Source organism: Hoplias malabaricus, chromosome 14, assembly GCF_029633855.1.
Source record: "Hoplias malabaricus isolate fHopMal1 chromosome 14, fHopMal1.hap1, whole genome shotgun sequence".
NCBI lineage: Eukaryota > Metazoa > Chordata > Actinopteri > Characiformes > Erythrinidae > Hoplias > Hoplias malabaricus.
The window spans coordinates 34,744,196-34,763,065 of NC_089813.1; the positions used below are offsets into that span (position 1 = coordinate 34,744,196).

General features: G+C 40.9%; 1 protein-coding gene across 10 annotated transcripts in view; it reads left to right on the top strand.

Moving 5' to 3' along the window:
• Positions 1-18,870, top strand: part of LOC136666394 (tight junction protein ZO-2-like) — a 106,013-nt gene that overhangs the window by 65,768 nt on the left and 21,375 nt on the right. For all 10 annotated transcript variants that reach the window (XM_066644557.1, XM_066644551.1, XM_066644556.1 and 7 more), the window contains 4 exons: positions 12,572-12,625; positions 17,306-17,430; positions 17,547-17,649; positions 18,014-18,626. In XM_066644557.1, coding sequence (XP_066500654.1) covers positions 12,581-12,625; positions 17,306-17,430; positions 17,547-17,649; positions 18,014-18,626 — 886 coding nt within the window. In that variant the 5' untranslated portion in view covers positions 12,572-12,580. The remainder of the gene's footprint in view (positions 1-12,571; positions 12,626-17,305; positions 17,431-17,546; positions 17,650-18,013; positions 18,627-18,870) is intronic.

Here is an 18,870-nt window from a genome sequence, read left to right on the forward strand (position 1 = left end):
GCTTGCACACATTGATATGTTTATGCAGTTTGGTGTTTTTTTGTTTTGGTTTTTTTTTTTAGTGCAGAAATCATAGTAGAAGCACAGAGCAATTTGAGACACAGCCTGCTGCTGCCAGTTCTGGCTGAAGACAACAGCACTAAATACATACATACAGGCGAAAAAGATGCAGGGCTGCGCAGTGGTGCAGCAGGTTAGTGTCGCAGTCACACAGCTCCAGGGACCTGGAGGTTGGGGTTCGATTCCCACTCCGGGTGACTGTCTGTGAGGAGTGTGGTGTGTTCTCCCTGTGTCCGCGTGGGTTTCCTCCGGGTGACTGTCTGTGAGGAGTGTGGTGTGTTCTCCCTGTGTCTGCGTGGGTTTCCTCCGGGTGACTGACTGTGAGGAGTGTGGTGTGTTCTCCCTGTGTCCGCGTGGGTTTCCTCCGGGTGACTGTCTGTGAGGAGTGTGGTGTGTTCTCCCTGTGTCTGTGTGGGTTTCCTCCGGGTGACTGTCTGTGAGGAGTGTGGTGTGTTCTCCCTGTGTCCGCGTGGGTTTCCTCCGGGTTACTGTCTGTGAGGAGTGTGGTGTGTTCTCCCTGTGTCCGCGTGGAAATGAAATCCATTCATACTCCAGTTGCGTGGCCACGTGTATCTTACATAGGACCACATATGAAAGTGACTCAAATGTGTTTATGGTAGCTGTATCTAAATTAAAGTGAGCAGACCATTTTTTTTATCCTAACTGCCAAGAAGCTGCTGATAAATACAGTGAATAATGTTTCTTTTCGTACAAAGTGCACAAATAAGGCTTTTACAGACTGCAGTGTTAACTTTGAACAAGTTTTTATTATTTACAACAAATGACAGCAGGAAAATCCTCTTTCTTACTAAACCTTACAAGCAGCTCCATTAAAGAAGACTAGTCCCTAATGAGTCCTGGTTCAGTGTGGCAAGTTTGGAGATGTGAGTGCTGTAAAGTGAATGGCAACTGTTTTTGAGGCACTCGCGCTTGAAAGCTTTAAAGGCAGAGGGACTCTTTCCTCAGGAGTGCACAATGCTGAAATATTAAAGGGCATGCCTTTGTCCTGCAGATAACTGCATCCTCTGCAGCTCATGAAGAGCTTGTGTGTGTGTGTGTGTGTGTGTGGTGGCATGATGTCTTATTGAGTATTTTTTTATGTGTTTGTGTGAGTAAGTGAGCATATCTGTGTAAGTTTGTGTGTGTGGTTATGTGTGTGCAAAAATGTAGGCCAGTATTGTATTAAGATTACATAACATCAGAGAGAGAGAGAGAGAGAGAGGGGCAAGGAGATGAGTAAAGAGCATACATGGACAGCTGAAGAGAGAGAGATAACAGAGAAAGAAGGGATAAGTCTAAAATTATAGAATAAAAGAGGAAGAGAAAAAAGGGTAAGAGTGAAGCAATAGAAAAGTGAAAAAGGGGATAGAAAAGAAAAGGATAGGGAGAGCAGAGAAAGAAAAGAAGTGTAAAAGACATGAGAGCAAACTGAGCACAGACTGTGAAAAGAAGAAAAAACACTGAAATAGTGAGAAAGGTGTGAAAAAATGAGCAGAGGGTGGGGAGTGAGTGAGGGAGGCAGAGAAGGAGAGAAAGAAAAGCAGTGAGTGAGAGAGGGATAGGCTGCAAAAGCGGGTAGAAAGAAAGGGAGAGGAAGTACAGCAAGATAGAAGAGAGTGAGAGAGAGATGCGGTAGGGAGATGAGAGCAGGTTGGCTGTGTGTGTGTGCCGTGTATGTAGTGGGCAGACAGTGGCTGGGCTTGTCTAGCGGACCCCTCTGCCCTGGCTGCTGACATGAAAACGGTGCTGCGCCGAAAGTGGGCGCGCGCCGTCCGATCGCTCAGGAATCGCCAAGGCTGTGTAAGCTTTATTTTTAGTCTCTCTCTCTCTCTCTCTCTCTGTCTCTCTCTCTCTCTCTCAGCCACTCTCTCTCTCTCTCCCTCTCTCCCTCCCTCTCTCTCTCAGCCTCTCCCTCTCTCCCTCCCTCTCCCTGTCTCCTAATCTTCTCGGGCACAGCTCTTAATTAGATTGGAGCCAGGGCGGCCATGGGGAGAGATGAGTGTGGACTGGCTCCCCTTTAGCTGCTGCGTTCGAGTGCGGAGATCGCAGCCATGGAGACGGTGCAGAGAGGCACGTGTGGAGGTGCGGGGGGAGAGCCAGCCGCTCTGGGACAGCTTCATCATCCTCTACACCCCCATCCGATCGTCCGCATGCCTGCTCCGTCTGGTGGGGATGTGGAGAGTGTAGAGAGAGAGAGAGAGAGAGAGAGAGAGAGAGACAGGCAGGCTTTTGATCCTCCCGGGATAAACCCTCCTTCAGCTAGAGTCTTAGATGCGAGATCGCATTTCCTCTAGATCCTCCCCTCCCCAAGAGCCATTTGATTTGTGAGCAAAGTGCTTTTTGATGTGCTATTTGATGCACCTTGTGCTTTGTACTGTGTTTGCTGCTGAGTTGTGGGTTGTGGACATTGTATGTTACTTGGCAGTGCAGTTAAATGCATTGGCGAGTAGCATATGATGTTATACACATTAACAAACTTCCAGAAAGTAAAGCCATTAATTGCATTTGGTTAAACTGCAATATGATTTTAAGTTTGTGTTGAACTTAGTTCTGGTGCACGCAGCTTTAATGCAGTTGTTTGGGATCTGCAACATTTAGCCAAGTTTGTTTTAATGGCTTAACTAAAACTGGGCAGTGTGTGATAAGAAAAATGAATCATGTTAAATCAAGGCAAGCACTTGTGTATATTGTGAACGGCGCTGCTGAACAGATGCAGATGAAATCAGAGACGACCTGTGTGTGTGTGTGTTTGCGTGTGGGATGGAGCAGCAGGGATGATGCTGGAATACAGAGTGAGGTGGCTTTAGCATGCAGCCGTGTGTGTGTGAGAGAATGTGTGTGTGCATGTATGCGTTGTGTATGTTAGTAGTTGCTGTCGCATAGCGTGCACACTATTCCCCTCTTCTGGGAATGTTCTGGGACTGTAGGTGTGTGTGTGTGTGTGTGTGTGTGTGTGTGTATAGTGGTATCTGGACTGTGATTACTCTGCATTTGACTATGACTCTGAAGCTCCTCAGGTTTGTGTTTCCTCATTGTAAATTCACATAGCAGTTCTCCACTGCAGCTTCAAATAGGTGAACTACAATGCATCTGTACTTTAACTGGTAAGATATATGCTTTTAAGACTTACCAGTATTGAGGATATTCCATACGTCACAGTGATAATAGTGAATTCCTGTTAAATTGTAGGAACTTTGTTAACTATGTTTAGCATCTTTTGAAAAGGTCACAGTTGAAGTAATCTTTGCTGCTACAGTCTGGTCTCATACACGTCAGGACACTGTCAGAAGCCAGAAAATGTACAGTGGTTACTTGTTAAGTCTTATGATATTTTGGCTCTGTGTTTGGCTCTGTATTTTTGTTCATATTTTACCCAGAATCAGTTTCTTGGCCGATGAGATTCTATTACCTTCCTGTTCTTTCCTTTCATCATATTACCTTTGATGATATGTAATGCCCAAATAACGTTTGCAGAAATTAAGCCCCATATCATGATACTTCCACTACTTACTACACTGTGGGTATAGTTGTCTTGTTCTGATTTATAGGGGTTTTTTTTTAGCAAATGAGTTTAAATTGACTGCATCATGTCTGTTCTCTATGTAACCTTTATTCTAGTTGATTATATTTTATATTGAAAATCCTTTTAACTGACATCTGGCTCCTCTCTTACCTTCCATATCATTACTCTGAGCACACTGTGTAATCTTGTGGTTGCAGTTGTTTTGCGAAGATTAGTTGTAGTTCTGAGCGTGATTATCAAATCAGCTGGACTTACAGGGATGTTCTCAGCTCTGGTTCAGTAGCTTTTTACATTTGCACATAGGTTATTAAAGTTGTGCTTGAGAAGGTTCGGAAGCTTCCTGAAGTTTACAACGTTTGCTTCTTGTTGTGTGAAAACTTCCCAAGACTCAACATTTTTGTCTTTGGGCATTTTACACAAAGTATTTTTTTTTACATTAATTACATGATACTTATGAATATATATAGTGTTATTTTTTTATATTTATTAGCACCAAATTAATAGATAATATACCTGTAAACTGAAGTAGATATATGTACTGAGGAGAAAAAAAGTGTCAAAGAGTTCTACAGTGATTACTTGTTTTTCGCGGGGGATGCGTTCTAAGACCACCCGCGAAAAACGAATTTCCATACAAGATAAAAAGATATTTTTTATGTATTTAACGAGTATTTGGACTTTTAAAACCCTCCCTGTTGCTGTTAACAACCCACCCTTTGCATTAAACAGTCATTCTGTAATGTTTGTCAGCTGGAACTACATGTGATGTCCTACCAGTTTCTTTAATAGAGTCATTCCTAAGCTGTAATTTAGCGTCAGTAAATTTCACTCGGATGTGGACATGAACAATACATGTACTGTACGTAGGAAATACTTGTAAATGGTATATTTTGTCACCTACAGGCCTAGTGTAATACATGTAAATAATAATAAAAAATACTTTGGCTATTCATCTTTCATGGTTTTCCTAGATTTTCCCTCAATATCCGCGATAAAGCAGCCATAAACCCCCTTGAAAAAACCCGCGAAATAACGAATCCGCGAAGTAGCGAGGGATTACTGTATTCTCCTCTGAAGTCATTGCATTTTGGTAATGCTTAATTTAGAGTGTCTCAGGATTCTCGCCCTAACACTGGTCTGGAGTGCCACTGCCCTGTATGTTTGTGATGCCCTATATGTTTTAGTGCGCCCCCCCCCACTGTTACCATCCATCCATTATCTGTAACCGCTTATCCAATTTAGGGTCGCGGGGGGTCCAGAGCCTACCTGGAATCATCGGGCGCAAGGCGGGAATACACCCTGGAGGGGATGCCAGTCCTTCACAGGGCAACACAGACACACACACATTCACTCACACACTCACACCTACGGACACTTTTGAGTCACCAATCCACCTGCAACGTGTGTTTTTGGACTGTGGGAGGAAACCGGAGCACCCGGAGGAAACCCACGCGGACACGGGGAGAACACACCAACTCCTCACAGACAGTCACCCGGAGCGGGAATCGAACCCACAACCTCCAGGTTCCTGGAGCTGTGTGACTGCGACACTACCTGCTGCGCCACCGTGCCGCCCCCACTGTTACCAGTAGTCGTAATTCACTTGAACAAGCTTATTACCTTACTGAGTTGTGGTGGAAAATTAAAGAAGGGAAAGCAATCAGCTGTGAAAGAGAAGGCCCTCCAGCACCAGTACTGGAAACACTATTATTTCCCAGTCTATATTAACAATGCAGTGAGGATATTAAAACAATAGTATCGTTTTCCATTGATGACAGTACAGTTTCATATCATCTCTACCCTGGTTGGGCCTGGACTGTCACTCAGACACCGTGTTCTGTGATTCTCTGCAGCTCCGAGGCTGTGTCTGTGCTGTGTCTGCTCTGATTGTGTTTGTTGATTGTAGAAAAGCTCTGTTTTGCTTTTGCTGAGCCATCTGTTCCCTGCTTGGCTTTTCAAATTCTCTTTCTCACAGTTAAAGACTAATTTTGGCCTCTGCTCATTTTCATGAGTGTCAGAAGGAAGCAGGTGTTTCTGTCTGCATGTCCCTCAGGTGGACTGTGTATTTTTAGTGTGGTCAGCTGTGTGACTTGGTACATTTGTGTTTAGCACTTGGTAAGGTCCAGTTTGCTTTTATTGTGATAAGACAACATGACAACAAAAAATGGTAAGCAATATTTGTGCCTAATTAAATCATTAACGCAAACATAGAGGGCTTTTATGTTAAATGTTCCGTAAATAAATAAGTATTTGTAATAAGTGGTAGAATTGACCAGTGGTGTGTTCTCCCTGTGTCCGCGTGGGTTTCCTCCCACAGTTCAAAAACACACGTTGGAAGGTGGATTGGTGACTCAAAAGTATCTGTGAGTGTGTGAGTGAATGTGTGAGTGTGTGTGTTGCCCTGTGAAGGACTGGCGCCCCCTCCAGGGTGTGTTCCTGCCTTGCGCCCAATGATTCCAGGTAGGTTCTGGACCCACTGTGACCCTGAACTGGATAAGCGCTTACAGATAATGGATGGACGGATGGATGGATTGACCAGTGGTGCTAATAGGCTCCAAGCGTTCAAATAATTTAATTCCTCAAAAAACTACCTCATAATTATGTAGGAAATGAAGGCAGGGACTTTCATGGCAAATCAAACCCAAGTAAAACTTCAGTGGATTTTATGGATAATAAATAAAATTGCTTTGTAGTGTAGACATCACGATACCTATCCTATTACCACCACTGTAAAAATATAAGGGCACTTCAGACAGCATATATTATTTATTCTTTTCTTTTGCCTGGCTGCGCTGACTTTGCCATGTCTTGCATGATGTTTTCTGTAGACGTCTATGCTAACAGCTGCTCCAGCAGGGGGTTGAAAGTGCGGCTTCATCAGCATCAGCTGGCTTGGCCACTCTCCCTTTTTAGTCCCACAGCTCTGGCTTTTCTGCTAGTGCAGCCGTGCAGTGAGCTGCCTTTGTTTAAGCTCAGGTGTGTGCTCAGGGGCTCCGGCCTTGGGAATTAACAGCCAGCCTCTGTTTGTGTGTGTGTGTGTGTGTGTGTGTGTGTGTGTTTGTGTGCATATTTATCAAATCCATGTGCTCTTGTTTAGGTAGCTAGAGCCTTTTTCAGGTTGCTTGGAATCTTTGCGGCTCATTCTTTGATGCATCCATTGTCGGTTTGCAGGTGTGTGTGTGTGTGTGTGTGTGTGTGTGTGATTTGTCTGCAGTACATGTGAGATATAATGACTTCTCACATCTCCTCTTCATCATGTGTGGTGTCTTGTGTAAGCTGAACAGGAGCCTTTTGCCAGTGGGCTAGGCTGGTGGGCTGCTTCTGCATTCAGGTGCTGCTAGCTGTAGCATGGTGGCACAAAGAGGGTCACACCTGCTGCATTTCACTTTAAAGGGCCACGTTGCATTAAATAACAAAAACAGAGTATATCTGTATCTATTCTGTTCGCAACTTGAATTTTGTCTGTTCTTGTAACCACACTTTATCACCTTTTCTTTAAGTCGTCTTCCATTAATGCTGCTGAAGTTACATATTTGCTCCTGGCTAGTTGTTCTTATGTGGTGCAATGAAAAAGTAGACCTCAAACTAACAGGTGAAATTGTGCCATGAAAGTTTCAGGGTAAATAAACCTTTTAAAGACTAAGCACCACTTAATGGACCTCCATGAATATTTCACATTGTTTTAGTTACTGACAGATATAAGTATGAATTAAAATGAAAATAGCAGCTTAATTTGCTTTAAAACTGACAATTTTATTTTAAAAAACCTGAGGAAAAACCCGAGCTCGCTACGGAAATTCTTGTACGCAACCGTGACGTCACTGGTGGACAACAGCTGAACAACGCCGCGGTAAAACACCGTTATGACTGACTGTTATGACAGTATCTAGCTAAATAACCAACATTATTCATGACAATAAATAAAGTAAATGTGATCCAAGTCGAACTCTAATTCATCCGACACTATAAACCTCCGTAATGCAGCTACGTAGCCAAGTATAATCTGAGCCACCGAGTTTAGCAAGTCAAGCTAACGTTAACTAAAACCAACTAAAACAGGCGAAGTAAGTGTCCTTACCCTGTTTACCTCCATGTTACAGAGGCTCTTGAACACCTTTCGTTGGTTTCCTTACATGCCCATACTGTTGGAAAAGCGCCAATGAAATGAGCTACAGATAACAGAGTGAGCGGATGGTCCTTTCCAAAGTGCCCTTTTAAAGTTGATATTTTGGGATCTTTGGGCTATTTGTTCACAGATGTCCCACTGTACATTGAATGATTGCAGCCAAAAACAACACACCTTTTCGTCATTTTGCATTAAATTAAGTGCAGCTTCTAGAGTTGTTGTCCACCATCTACGTCACAGGCAAGACGCCTAATTAGAGTTTCCGAACACCGTTGGGGGGGGGAGGACCAACGGTCTTTTAAACCTTATTCCTTGAATTAGTAAGAAATAATGTTTTCTGACTATCAATAAACACAAGTTAGGAACTCAAATTCCACTGTATTTATTTGTTTGACACTTTCATATAGCTTGTGCTTAAACTTTAAGTTTGTTTCCTGCAAAATAGGACTGGACAATAATTCATGTGATGAGGTGATGCCATGTTTCTTTGAGTTATTGGCAGTTTTCTGTGGCTTTTATGTTGTTCATATTGATACAGGAATCATATCAACCAAAATGTAGTATATTTTATAGAAGTATATTGAGACATACAGTACTGTGCAAAGGTTTTAGGCACCAGAGATTGAGATTTTAAAAAGCTATTTATCTGATCAGCAACAAATAACGCCCAACGTTGGAATAAAACCATATAACACTGTTCCCGTGAGTGTGATATTCTGTGTGTGAATGTGTTGGTTTAAGTTTTTCCAAATAACTCCTCGTGGCAGTCCGTATTAATTGAGGTTATCATCCAATACCTAGTTTTACCAGTTAATTAATAATGATTTTAAATAATGTCATGAAAACAACGAGAATCTGAACAAAACATTGTTCTTCAAACTCACTCTCACCTACTACTTTATAGAAAAAAATATATCTTATATTTATAATGGGTATTATATTATTTTTTTTCTGTATTTACTGTGATTATATATAACTTTATACAAGCACCACGCTGACTGAGAAGTCATTAGTTTAAATGTATATAATTATCTTAGGTGCCTGACACTTCTGCACAGTACATTTTGATCATATCGTCCAGCCCTACTGCAGAGTGTGTTAACATTTCTGTTAACTTATTTGGCCAGTGATTTGACCACGGCTGTTTAATTTGGATGGTTTTAATTTTGAAAAAGTGGTTACCTTGTTTTTTTCCTAATTGTGGGATGTGATTTTATGAGTTTGTACTCCTAAGTTACATGGGCAGCTGTGTAAGGGCCTGTTAATGTAGGGGGCAGTGGTACAGGACTGCTGGTGAAGCAGTAGTAGGTGAAGAATTATCAGTGATTCCCTGCCCCCCCACATGCTGCCTGTGCTCATGGACCCCGCGGGAGCTTTCTCCAGAGAGACATGCTGGAGACCACAGCACAATCCTGACCTTGTTCTGATCACTATCCTTTAAGTAAGAGCTGAATGCTGCAGAGGAGTATGCTGGGCTTATTGGGTTAGTTCTCAGGAGGGACAGAACAAGATAGAGCAGAGAGATGTACCTGCAGTGAAATCCAAAGCACTGAAAGCAAACTTCTGAGCTAAGATTTAAATAGTTCAAATGCACCTATAGAGAGGATTGAAGGCTCTTGCAGAAAAGGAATTGTACAGTATCATGTCATAATCTAGAGAATGCTAAATTTACCCAGCACTTTTACTGAAAATGATCACGCAAAAGTCATGCAATACAGGGATGAGAAGTTTAACATGGCTTAAAGTTGCAATGCTCAGTTTCAGTGGCGTGTCTGTTATTGTAGTTCACCTACATAGCTGGCAGAGGTTGTTCATCCCAAATACTATTCAGTGCATTAGAGCATTTTCTAAGACGACTTTCAGAGGTCAAGCAGGTAAAACAAAAACATAACAAAGACAACAATTCCGTTTATTGCAGGTTTTCTCAGGGATTTGTGCACATGCCACAGCTAAAATAAATATGTTACATTTCCAAAATTTAGTTTAATAATACAAATATAGGTTTCCTCTAGGTGCTCCATTTTCCTCCCACGGTCCAAAAACACACATTAGTAGGTGGATTGGGGACTCAAATTGCCCATATGTGTGAGTGTGTGTCGCCCTGTGAAGGACATGTGCCCCCTCCAGGGTGTCTTTTCACAGCAACACTAGACTTTCAGCCATTAAAGCCCCTTGCTTTCCTGTGTGCAAATTAATAACATTTTGCTTGCTACCCTGTCTTCTTTCTCTCTTGTTTTTATTCCTTTTTTTCCCTTCAGACTTTATATACACACACACATTTGCACTATTGGCCCTTTTCTCTTAGTGTGCTAATTAAATGGGAGGATTGTGCCTGAAGATATTTGCCCTCGGAATTCTATGAAACACGCTATTCTTGCCTGTGTGTGTGTGTGTGTGTGTGTGTGTGTGTGCATGCGTTTCTTAGAGCAGCCAAGCTACAAATTGCATATAACATTAACACACACAGGCAGGCTGAACACAGAGACACACACACACTTATTGTTCTCTAATTCATTTCAAAATATGTGCGATAAATACACATTCGGTCACTTTTGTGGCACATTTTGCTGTCACTGTGGTGGTACTATAGTAAACCCAGTCAATCTTAACCCTGTTGTGAACAGTCTCCAGCCCATTCTGCAAGGGTAGGCAGGGTGTTGCCAGTCTCCCGACCAAGACACGGCTCAAATTTATAAATTTATAGCACTAATCTGAACGTCATGAAAGATAAAAATATTGTGTAGTCTGTTGCTGGCATCAATGGTCTGATCATTTCCTCAGTCATCATTAGATCAGGTGCTGGAGCCTCTGGAACAAGGGATGGGAACACTGGAATAGACACTTTTCCATTGAATGGAACACTTACTGATTGTAGTGATATTAACAGAGGGGAACATGGATATGTTATACTTTAGTTTTTATAAAAGGTAAAAGGTATAAAGGTATATAAAAGGTATAAAAATGCTGAAAATGCATTGTTCTCTTAAAATATATTTGAATCTATTAATGTCCTACCTAGCTATTTTATATTTATATTTATTTTATTATATTTTATTTAATAATATGGTCCATAAATATTACAGAACTCCTTAGTAGTCCTGTGTTTAGCTGTGGTACACATGAAGGGCCTTGCTATTATATATCTGTGTGTTAGGGCTGGGCAATTAATCGAAAATGAATTGAAATCGATATTCAGAACTTCAAATCAACATAATCTTGTCTATAATGATTATTTTTATTCTGTTATGTACCCACTGTGTGTTCATTTACTGTCTCTTTAAAATCTACCAAGCTACCAAGCTGTAGTCATGTGCTTCTGCACCTATCTGCCACATGGAAGCAACGTAAATACAGAGGCCGACCAAGCGACTCTCGTACCAAAGAAAAATACAGCGTCTGTGGTTTGGAGGTGCTGTGTTTTGACTATAATTAAGACAACATTGAACAAAAAGCAAGTCAAATGTAAATGCTGAAAAATAACTTCAGTGACTAAAGCACAATCACACACCAAATATAAACAGCGCTCAAAAAACAAGAGGGGAACAAGCTCCCAGAGACATTAGAAAAAGTATTTAATACTGGAGCATATTTACAGTACAGTCCTCTTCACTGAACTATGAGGGTCAAAAATACAAAAACAAAATAATCTTTCATTAATCGTAATCATGGTAAAATAGACAATAAATCGTGATGTTGATATGCGCTTATATCGCCCAGCTCTACTGTGAGTCTGGGTCATTTTGACAGTTAGAGCCAAGTTAAATAAATATGTTTTAAATGAAAATGTGCATGTGTAAGTTAGAATTAGGTTAGAATAATAATTTTTGTGACATTCCAGTTCTTTTTGTCTTTGTGTTGTTGATGTTTGTGTTAGTGTATATGCAGAGTTTGTGGGTCAGGCTGGGTCTATGATCAGCACTATTGACCGTGATGTTTGTCTGTTCATCTCGGAACAGTGATGCCCTCAAGCTGTGTGTGTTTGTGTTCTATTGGTTTGAAAGGCAGTCAGTAGTTTGCTTGAATTAGTTTTTATGAGATCAGCTTGGAGTAAGAGAGGGCAGTAACTATAAATGTAAATAATGTAAGTTATGAAAAATCCGGGTTGCCATATCACAAAATCTTTATTCAAAACGTTGCAGTCTCTCTGTCACTGCAGTAATGTTACTGAGAAAATAAAATTAAATATATATTCATTTTGTTTGATTAGAGACTGCAGGGTTATCTGTCAGAGATTAATGCCCACCGATACTATTACGCTTTCCTGTTAATCAGGCCTTTGTCTTGTTTGCTGCAGTGTAGGATCTGACCAGATGTCAATAACATTATTGAAGTTCTGTGACATGTATCTGATTATTTTGAATAAAGGGCACATGACTCTGCACACAAACACATTTCCTGATTCCAAAAGGACTGGATAAATTAACATAACGATCAGTCTTTAGTAAGTGAAGTTTAAGTTCAGTAGTTTATTGACTTGATCAGTCTAGAACATTTACATTAATTTCTGATTGAATCAGAGCAGTCAGTGTTTGTGTTTGTGTTAAGAAATCACAGCAAAATTTAAGTTTTACCTCTTTGTCTCTGTTCCACTTCTGATCCAATGGGATTGAATACAGAACCAAAAATGGGTGTGTTTCATTTCCTGCTCATTTCTGTTGTGGTTTTTTGTAGTCTTCCCTTATGACCAAATGAATGACAATATCTATACAAAAAGACCAAACAAAACCCTGTAAACACGTCAGGTCTAATCCATTTATCACAATATGCCGTTCAACATTTGCAATTTTGTTCTAGCCAGTCAGCATTTATTTGTAGTTCATTACTGTGTATGATTACAACATATTTCTTCTTTTTTTATTTAGAGCTCAGGAATGGAGGAGACGGTATGGGAGCAGTACACTGTGACTCTACAGCGGGTATGTAACTACTTCACCTTCATTAGAACTGTTTCTACTTACAGCTAAAATGATTGCTTTAAGGATATTAGTTAATAAAATAATATCATAAATAAAAAATAGTTAATCAATCACTGTTGAACAAAACAAGCAGCAGATTTGTACTTTAGAGCGACAAAAGGTTCTTTGACATTCTTTAAACATTATTTTAATGTACCACAGTTTTTCCAGTGTAGAAAAAGAACCATTAAATCATGCAAGGGACTTAATGCATTCAAACGTTTTTTTTATATATATTTATGTTTCTCAGTTCTAAAATATGTTGCCTTTGCTAAAGCACCACTACATGTTTAACAGTATACATCATTTTAAAAATGGTCAATTCATGTAATGGGACCTATACGGGGGTCCTCGACTTGATCCGTTGCTACGTTACGTCGTAAACCGTTTTTCAGTGTAAGTCGGAACATACGTATATAGTGTATGTAAATAACATACTGTAAGCACTTATCCTATCCTCACACCTATCCTCCTCGGTCCCAAGTCGCGCACACCAAACACGAAGTTCGCGTTACGACGTTTACAACGCAAAACCACTTAAGTCGAAACAAGGCTTTATACAGTAAATGGGAGATGTGTTGTAATCACGAAACATCGTAACTCTGGACTGACGTAACCCGAGGACCTCCTGTATTCATGAAGATATCAGATGTGGTACTGTATCGCTGTGCTGTACCAGAGGAGCTATTGTGTTTATAATTTAGACTCGGAGACTAAATAAACAAGACTGCTGGATTTATAACAATGTTTGTAAACAACCACCCAGAGATAAATATATAAGCGCACAAACTAGGGCTGAAGTTATTGTTCGGGTAACTCGAATAATTCGAATACGAAAAATTCTTTGCCTCGAAGCTTTGTTTAATTTGTGTCACCAATGTCCATCCATTTTAAATGTCTCTGTGATCATATCACTCCCGCTTTGCAGATGTCTGCGCAGCTCCGGTATCATTGTTTTACACTGACTCTTATAACTGAGGCACATTTCAAAGATTTAAAGAGGTGTGATTTATTTTGCTGTCTGTGGCAATGGCAGAAAATGATGATACCGGTGGTGCGTAAAAGGCAGAGAATGTCTAAATTGTGGGAAACTTTTACGCTGCCCAAGGTGGACCATGTAGGGTATACACTGTAAAATGGATCTGGCCAACCATAATAGTACATCGTCAATGCTGCATCACCTGAACCGAACGCAACCTGCGCGCACTCACACACACACTCACAGTTTACATCCCAATACACACCTTCCCCATACATAAGGTAGTAATAATGAATTCAACACATGAACCAATTAATTTATGACTACATGAATAACAGCCAATTGCTTGCTCATTTTAAGAGGCCTTTCATTTTGCATAACACACTATTGACATATTTGTTTAAAAACACAAAACAAAGTATGATTTTATCCGATTACTCGATTCATCAATGAAAAGATTTGACAGATCACTCGATTCCAAAAATATTCGATAGTTGCAGCCCTAGTACACACACGTTTGGAAAGGGTTTACTACATCTCACCAGACATTACCAGTACATCCCTTATTACAACACTGTGAAGGGGCTTTTTTATGTGACTGTGAAGTAAAACTGGACTTTTTTTTCAGGTTAGCTTTGTATAATTATACTGTTTTTTTTTTTTTTTTTTACATAAAACTGTGACATTAATCCAAGTAGATTAAGTCAAATATACAATATTTTATGTTTATGTATTTTTTAAGCAGTTATGTTCATTTAAAAAAATGTGCACAGTCACATATCTGTCCCATTTCTCTCTCTCTCTCTCTCTCTCTCTCTCTCTCTCTCTCTCTCTCTCTCTCTCTCTCTCTCCTTCTCTCTCTCCCTCCCTTTCCCTTTCTCATGTACTCTCTATCTCCCTGCACAAGAAAAGCTCTTCTCATCTTCGGCATGAAAAATCTATTACACACACACACACACACACACACACACCAACTATCTGCTGCCATCTTGATGTCGAACATGTCCAGGAAATAGCTTGGTGTGTTGACATGTGCAATGGGCATGTCAGATAAAGGAGTCTTTTGTCGTATCTCAGGAACATGAAGGTCAGGGCAGAGGGAGGATGCAGTTTGAAGTGGACGAATTAGGAAAAAGCAGGAAGCTAGTTGTGTCCGCAGCTCTTTCCCATGGCATTTTAAACTCCCATTTATCTGACTAATCAATAGCCAGCACTTATCATTGCGTGAGTAGTCTGTCCCATTTTGCTCCTCCAAAACCTGTTTTACAACAAGTCTTATTTTATTAGCCAGTGAAAATGTTTGAAATGAACACAGTGTCATCTTTCCACAGCATTGGTTAAAGTGTCTTGCTCAAGGGCATGATGATAATGCTTTGTGAAAAAGAAGGGCAATAGGCAGATCTCTGTACTGCTAAGATACCATCAGGGAATAGTTGCTGTAGCTGCTTAGTGAGATTTCACACTTTGTTTAATATGATATTAGAAAGCTTGTTTTAATATAGATTCTTTATCAGTGGATCTTTAATGATACTAATGACATAGTAGAACCTGAACAAATCAGCTGCTGTGAGAGTTTTTTTGTCCAAATGAAGTGTTGTTGGGGTGCTAGGGGAAAGTGCATTAACGGTTGTAGAGCTTTGTCTCCAAAGCCAACACTAGGAGCAGTAGTGTTTATAGACAACATGAGAATTTACTCCAGTATTTAGATTATTTTGTGAAAATGTGTTGTTTAAATGGGTTTAAGACATCACAATTGAGGAACTGAACAGTTCTGATGCTCATATTTTTGTCAGACCTCCTACTGGGGCGGCCTAAAGAGGCATTTTCTCTTACTGACTGACTGACTGACTGATTGACTTCTAATGTTGAATGTTGAGTAAGAATGTTATGTCACAGAGAGAACTTAAGGTGGTGTTACTACACCGTCTGTTGCTTGTCCAGCCATATTTCACATAGTGCTTTTCTGGCAGCAAGAAACCTAAGGGTTCCAGTTCAAGAACTAAATTGGGAACAATTCAGTGCGTTTCCACGAACATAAACTGGTTTACGAACCAGAAAAATTAGTTCCCAGCTGGAACCAATAGGAGTAGGTTCTGTGGCTTCATCCATGGGCGCGTTGCGGTTCAGTAACTCTGGAAAAAGCTCAGAGCCTCAAACACAGCGTTATTACCCAGTGGAGTTGGACGGGGTCATTTATAAAGTTTCATATAAATAAATAATAGGAAATAAGACAGGCACATGCTCCATATGTGTGTTTCTGGGGCTGTGTTTGGCGTGACACCATGTGCATTGGCTAGAGCCTCGGCTTGGCATTCACTAGTTAGCTACATTTCTCTGCTGTCCACAAGCTCAGCAGGACGGCTCAGAGCTCTGCAACATTTACACACTTATTATATCTCACACAGAGAGGGAGGACTGCTAAATTTGTCTTATTTAACGTGAGTGTGTGTCTTTGCCTGAAATATTGTAAAGGGAAGTGGTGGGGAGACATTTTGTGGTGTTTAGTGCATTTATAAACCTCCATATTGCTGCGCACAGCTACATTAAACTTCACATGCTTTACTCTAACTAGTTACATTGTATAAATAAGTAACTAATTTTTAAAATCAACAAAATGTTCTATATTTTTAAATAAAATGAACAAGAAAAACACTGATGCTGGTGTTAAATATTATGAAAAAACTGTGCTCCTTTTTTCATTTGTACGTTTATTAGTCATGCCCTACAAATTTTTCTGTACAACACACTCACATAATAAAAACCACATGTAAACAAAGACATTGATATGAAGCACCAAAGCTTCTCCAGACCTTCCAATGAAATAGGTTTGTGTTTTGGGCTTTCCTGTTTTGGAAATGCCAGAAACACCTGGTTAAATGGCTAAGCGAGGTCAGGCTAAGCTAGGCTTGCCAGGTGTTGTTTATATCGAATATCAAAGCATTGTTTAACTATAAAACAATTGACATCTGATTATTACCATGTAAACAATGTCTTAGAATAATAAATTCTTTATAATGTTTGTTGTATCAGTGACCGGATTTTCATTTGGATCCACCCCTACTTTCCACACTTCCAGTGTCAGTCTCTAGTTGTTGTAATTTTGCTTTAGTTTGGTTGACAGGTTTACAGCGAGCCTGTAATAGGCAGTCATTAGACTCTTATTTCCTTGCTAAAGGCAGGTATAGTGGTTTTTAATTTAGGTAGGCAGTGAGGCATAGCTGTTTGCTGGAGTTGAGGCAGTGAAAGAGTACAATCCCTTGCCCATAGGTCACATTATCCAGAGGATAAGACTGTCACCAACATGGAATTATCCAAAAAGTCTGGTTTTGTAATGAACACACTCCTAAAAGATGATTTATAAATGCATTGTTCATTGGACTGTAGAGGGCTATCTTAAATAAAAGCAGCCAGCTACAGTTTTGTCTGACAACACCTCACACTCAGTTATAACACAGATAGGTGGTACATCAGTGGTCTAGCTCTAGTGTTCAGACAAGAGTGTAATGTTGTGAATTTCTAGAGCACAAATGCTACATTGATGCTTAACTGCTTTATTATTCCTGTTTTGCAATGTCACTGCTGTACAGTTTCTCAACCCTTCGTTTGTGAACTATGACACAGTTTTCTCTGCCATTTTAACTGTCTTTTCCTCTCTGTCTAAGGATGCTAAGATGGGGTTTGGCATAGCTGTGTCTGGGGGCAGGGATAACCCTAATGTGGAAAGCGGTGAGACCTCCATCATCGTGTCTGATGTTCTACAGGGCGGCCCAGCTGATGGCTTATTGTAGTACGTCTCCTTTTGATTCTCTCGTGCAAGATGAACTCTACCACTCGTTAGATTCTAGTATATACTCTAGTATATATGAACCTCATTTAATTGTTTGTTCTTCTTGTATTTGGCAGTGAGAATGACCGGGTTATGCAGGTCAATGCCATCCCCATGGATAATGTGTCTCATTCTTTTGCGGTGCAGCAGCTTCGAAAATGTGGGAAGGTGGCCAAAATTGTGAGTAGGCATGTGACTGGCCTGTGTATGGCCTTGTTTGTGCTGCCACATAATGACCATAAATCACCTTTAGTATTTCTGTTGTGTTTTGTCTTGATTCATATTTATTACATTATTATTTTATAATAGTAATGTATTTTTATTTATATTATTATTATTATTTAAATTGTTGTAAATCTGCAGCAGTATGTTAAGGCAAACTTGTTAAGGCATGCCTTGGTATATCAGCTGTATTTGAGTATAAAGAAATGGGTGTTAATGTTACAGGAACTGCTGTTTTAATCTTGGTATAATCATGCATGGTTCCTGAATATAGTCACAGCATTGTGTTTTTATTTCATATACCTGCTGTATGTCCCTGCAGACAGTGAAGAGGCCTCGTAAGGTTGCTGTCCTGAAACGCCCACCATCCCCCGACAGGGACAGCAGGGACTACAACCTGTCCAGCTACTACCCTGAGGACAACCGCAGCACGCACAGTGATCCGGACTCTGACTACCCTAGGGGCAACGGGGGCCTGGGTTACCCCCGTGAGCGTGACCGCAGCCTGGACAAGGGCCACATGGGCTACCTGGAGCCAGACTACCGAAGAAAGGACTACGAACCGGGTAGGAGGGAGCGCAGCAGGGGCCGCAGCCTAGAGAGATCCCCCAGCCCAGAGAGGGGATACAGACGAGATGGGAGTCGGGGACGAACGCTGGAGCGTGGAGCCAGCCCCGAGAGCCGATACAACAGGCAGCCCAGTCGCGGGGGAGGGGTCAGTCCTGCTGGAAGTTACGAGAGAGACCCCAGACCAGGATATGACACCAGGAAATATGAGCCACGCTCAGATGACAGGATGCTGAGAAGTCACGGCAGAGACCGGTTGCAGGAGCACTCGCCTTCACCCAGCAGGGGACGTGGGAAAGACTGGGGCCACCTGGAACCCCTGGATACTCCCATCAATGTGCTGTTGGTGAAGAACCGGCCCAATGAAGGTGGGAAAGGTGTTGTGCAACTTTGGTTTAGATCTAGTAATTTACTTTCACCTCAGGATCTTATCTGAGAGACAGATTCTTAACTGAGAAAAGCCTCTGTGAGGTAGATAATTGGAAACACTCATTAGCCAGAAAGTGAGAGGGTTGAGTGTGGTAAAATTACTGCGTGTGATTTAAAACAGATGTGGGTGTAATGCATGTACCTTTGCAGGTGCAGCATTAAAAAAACAAGTGTTTATAATGA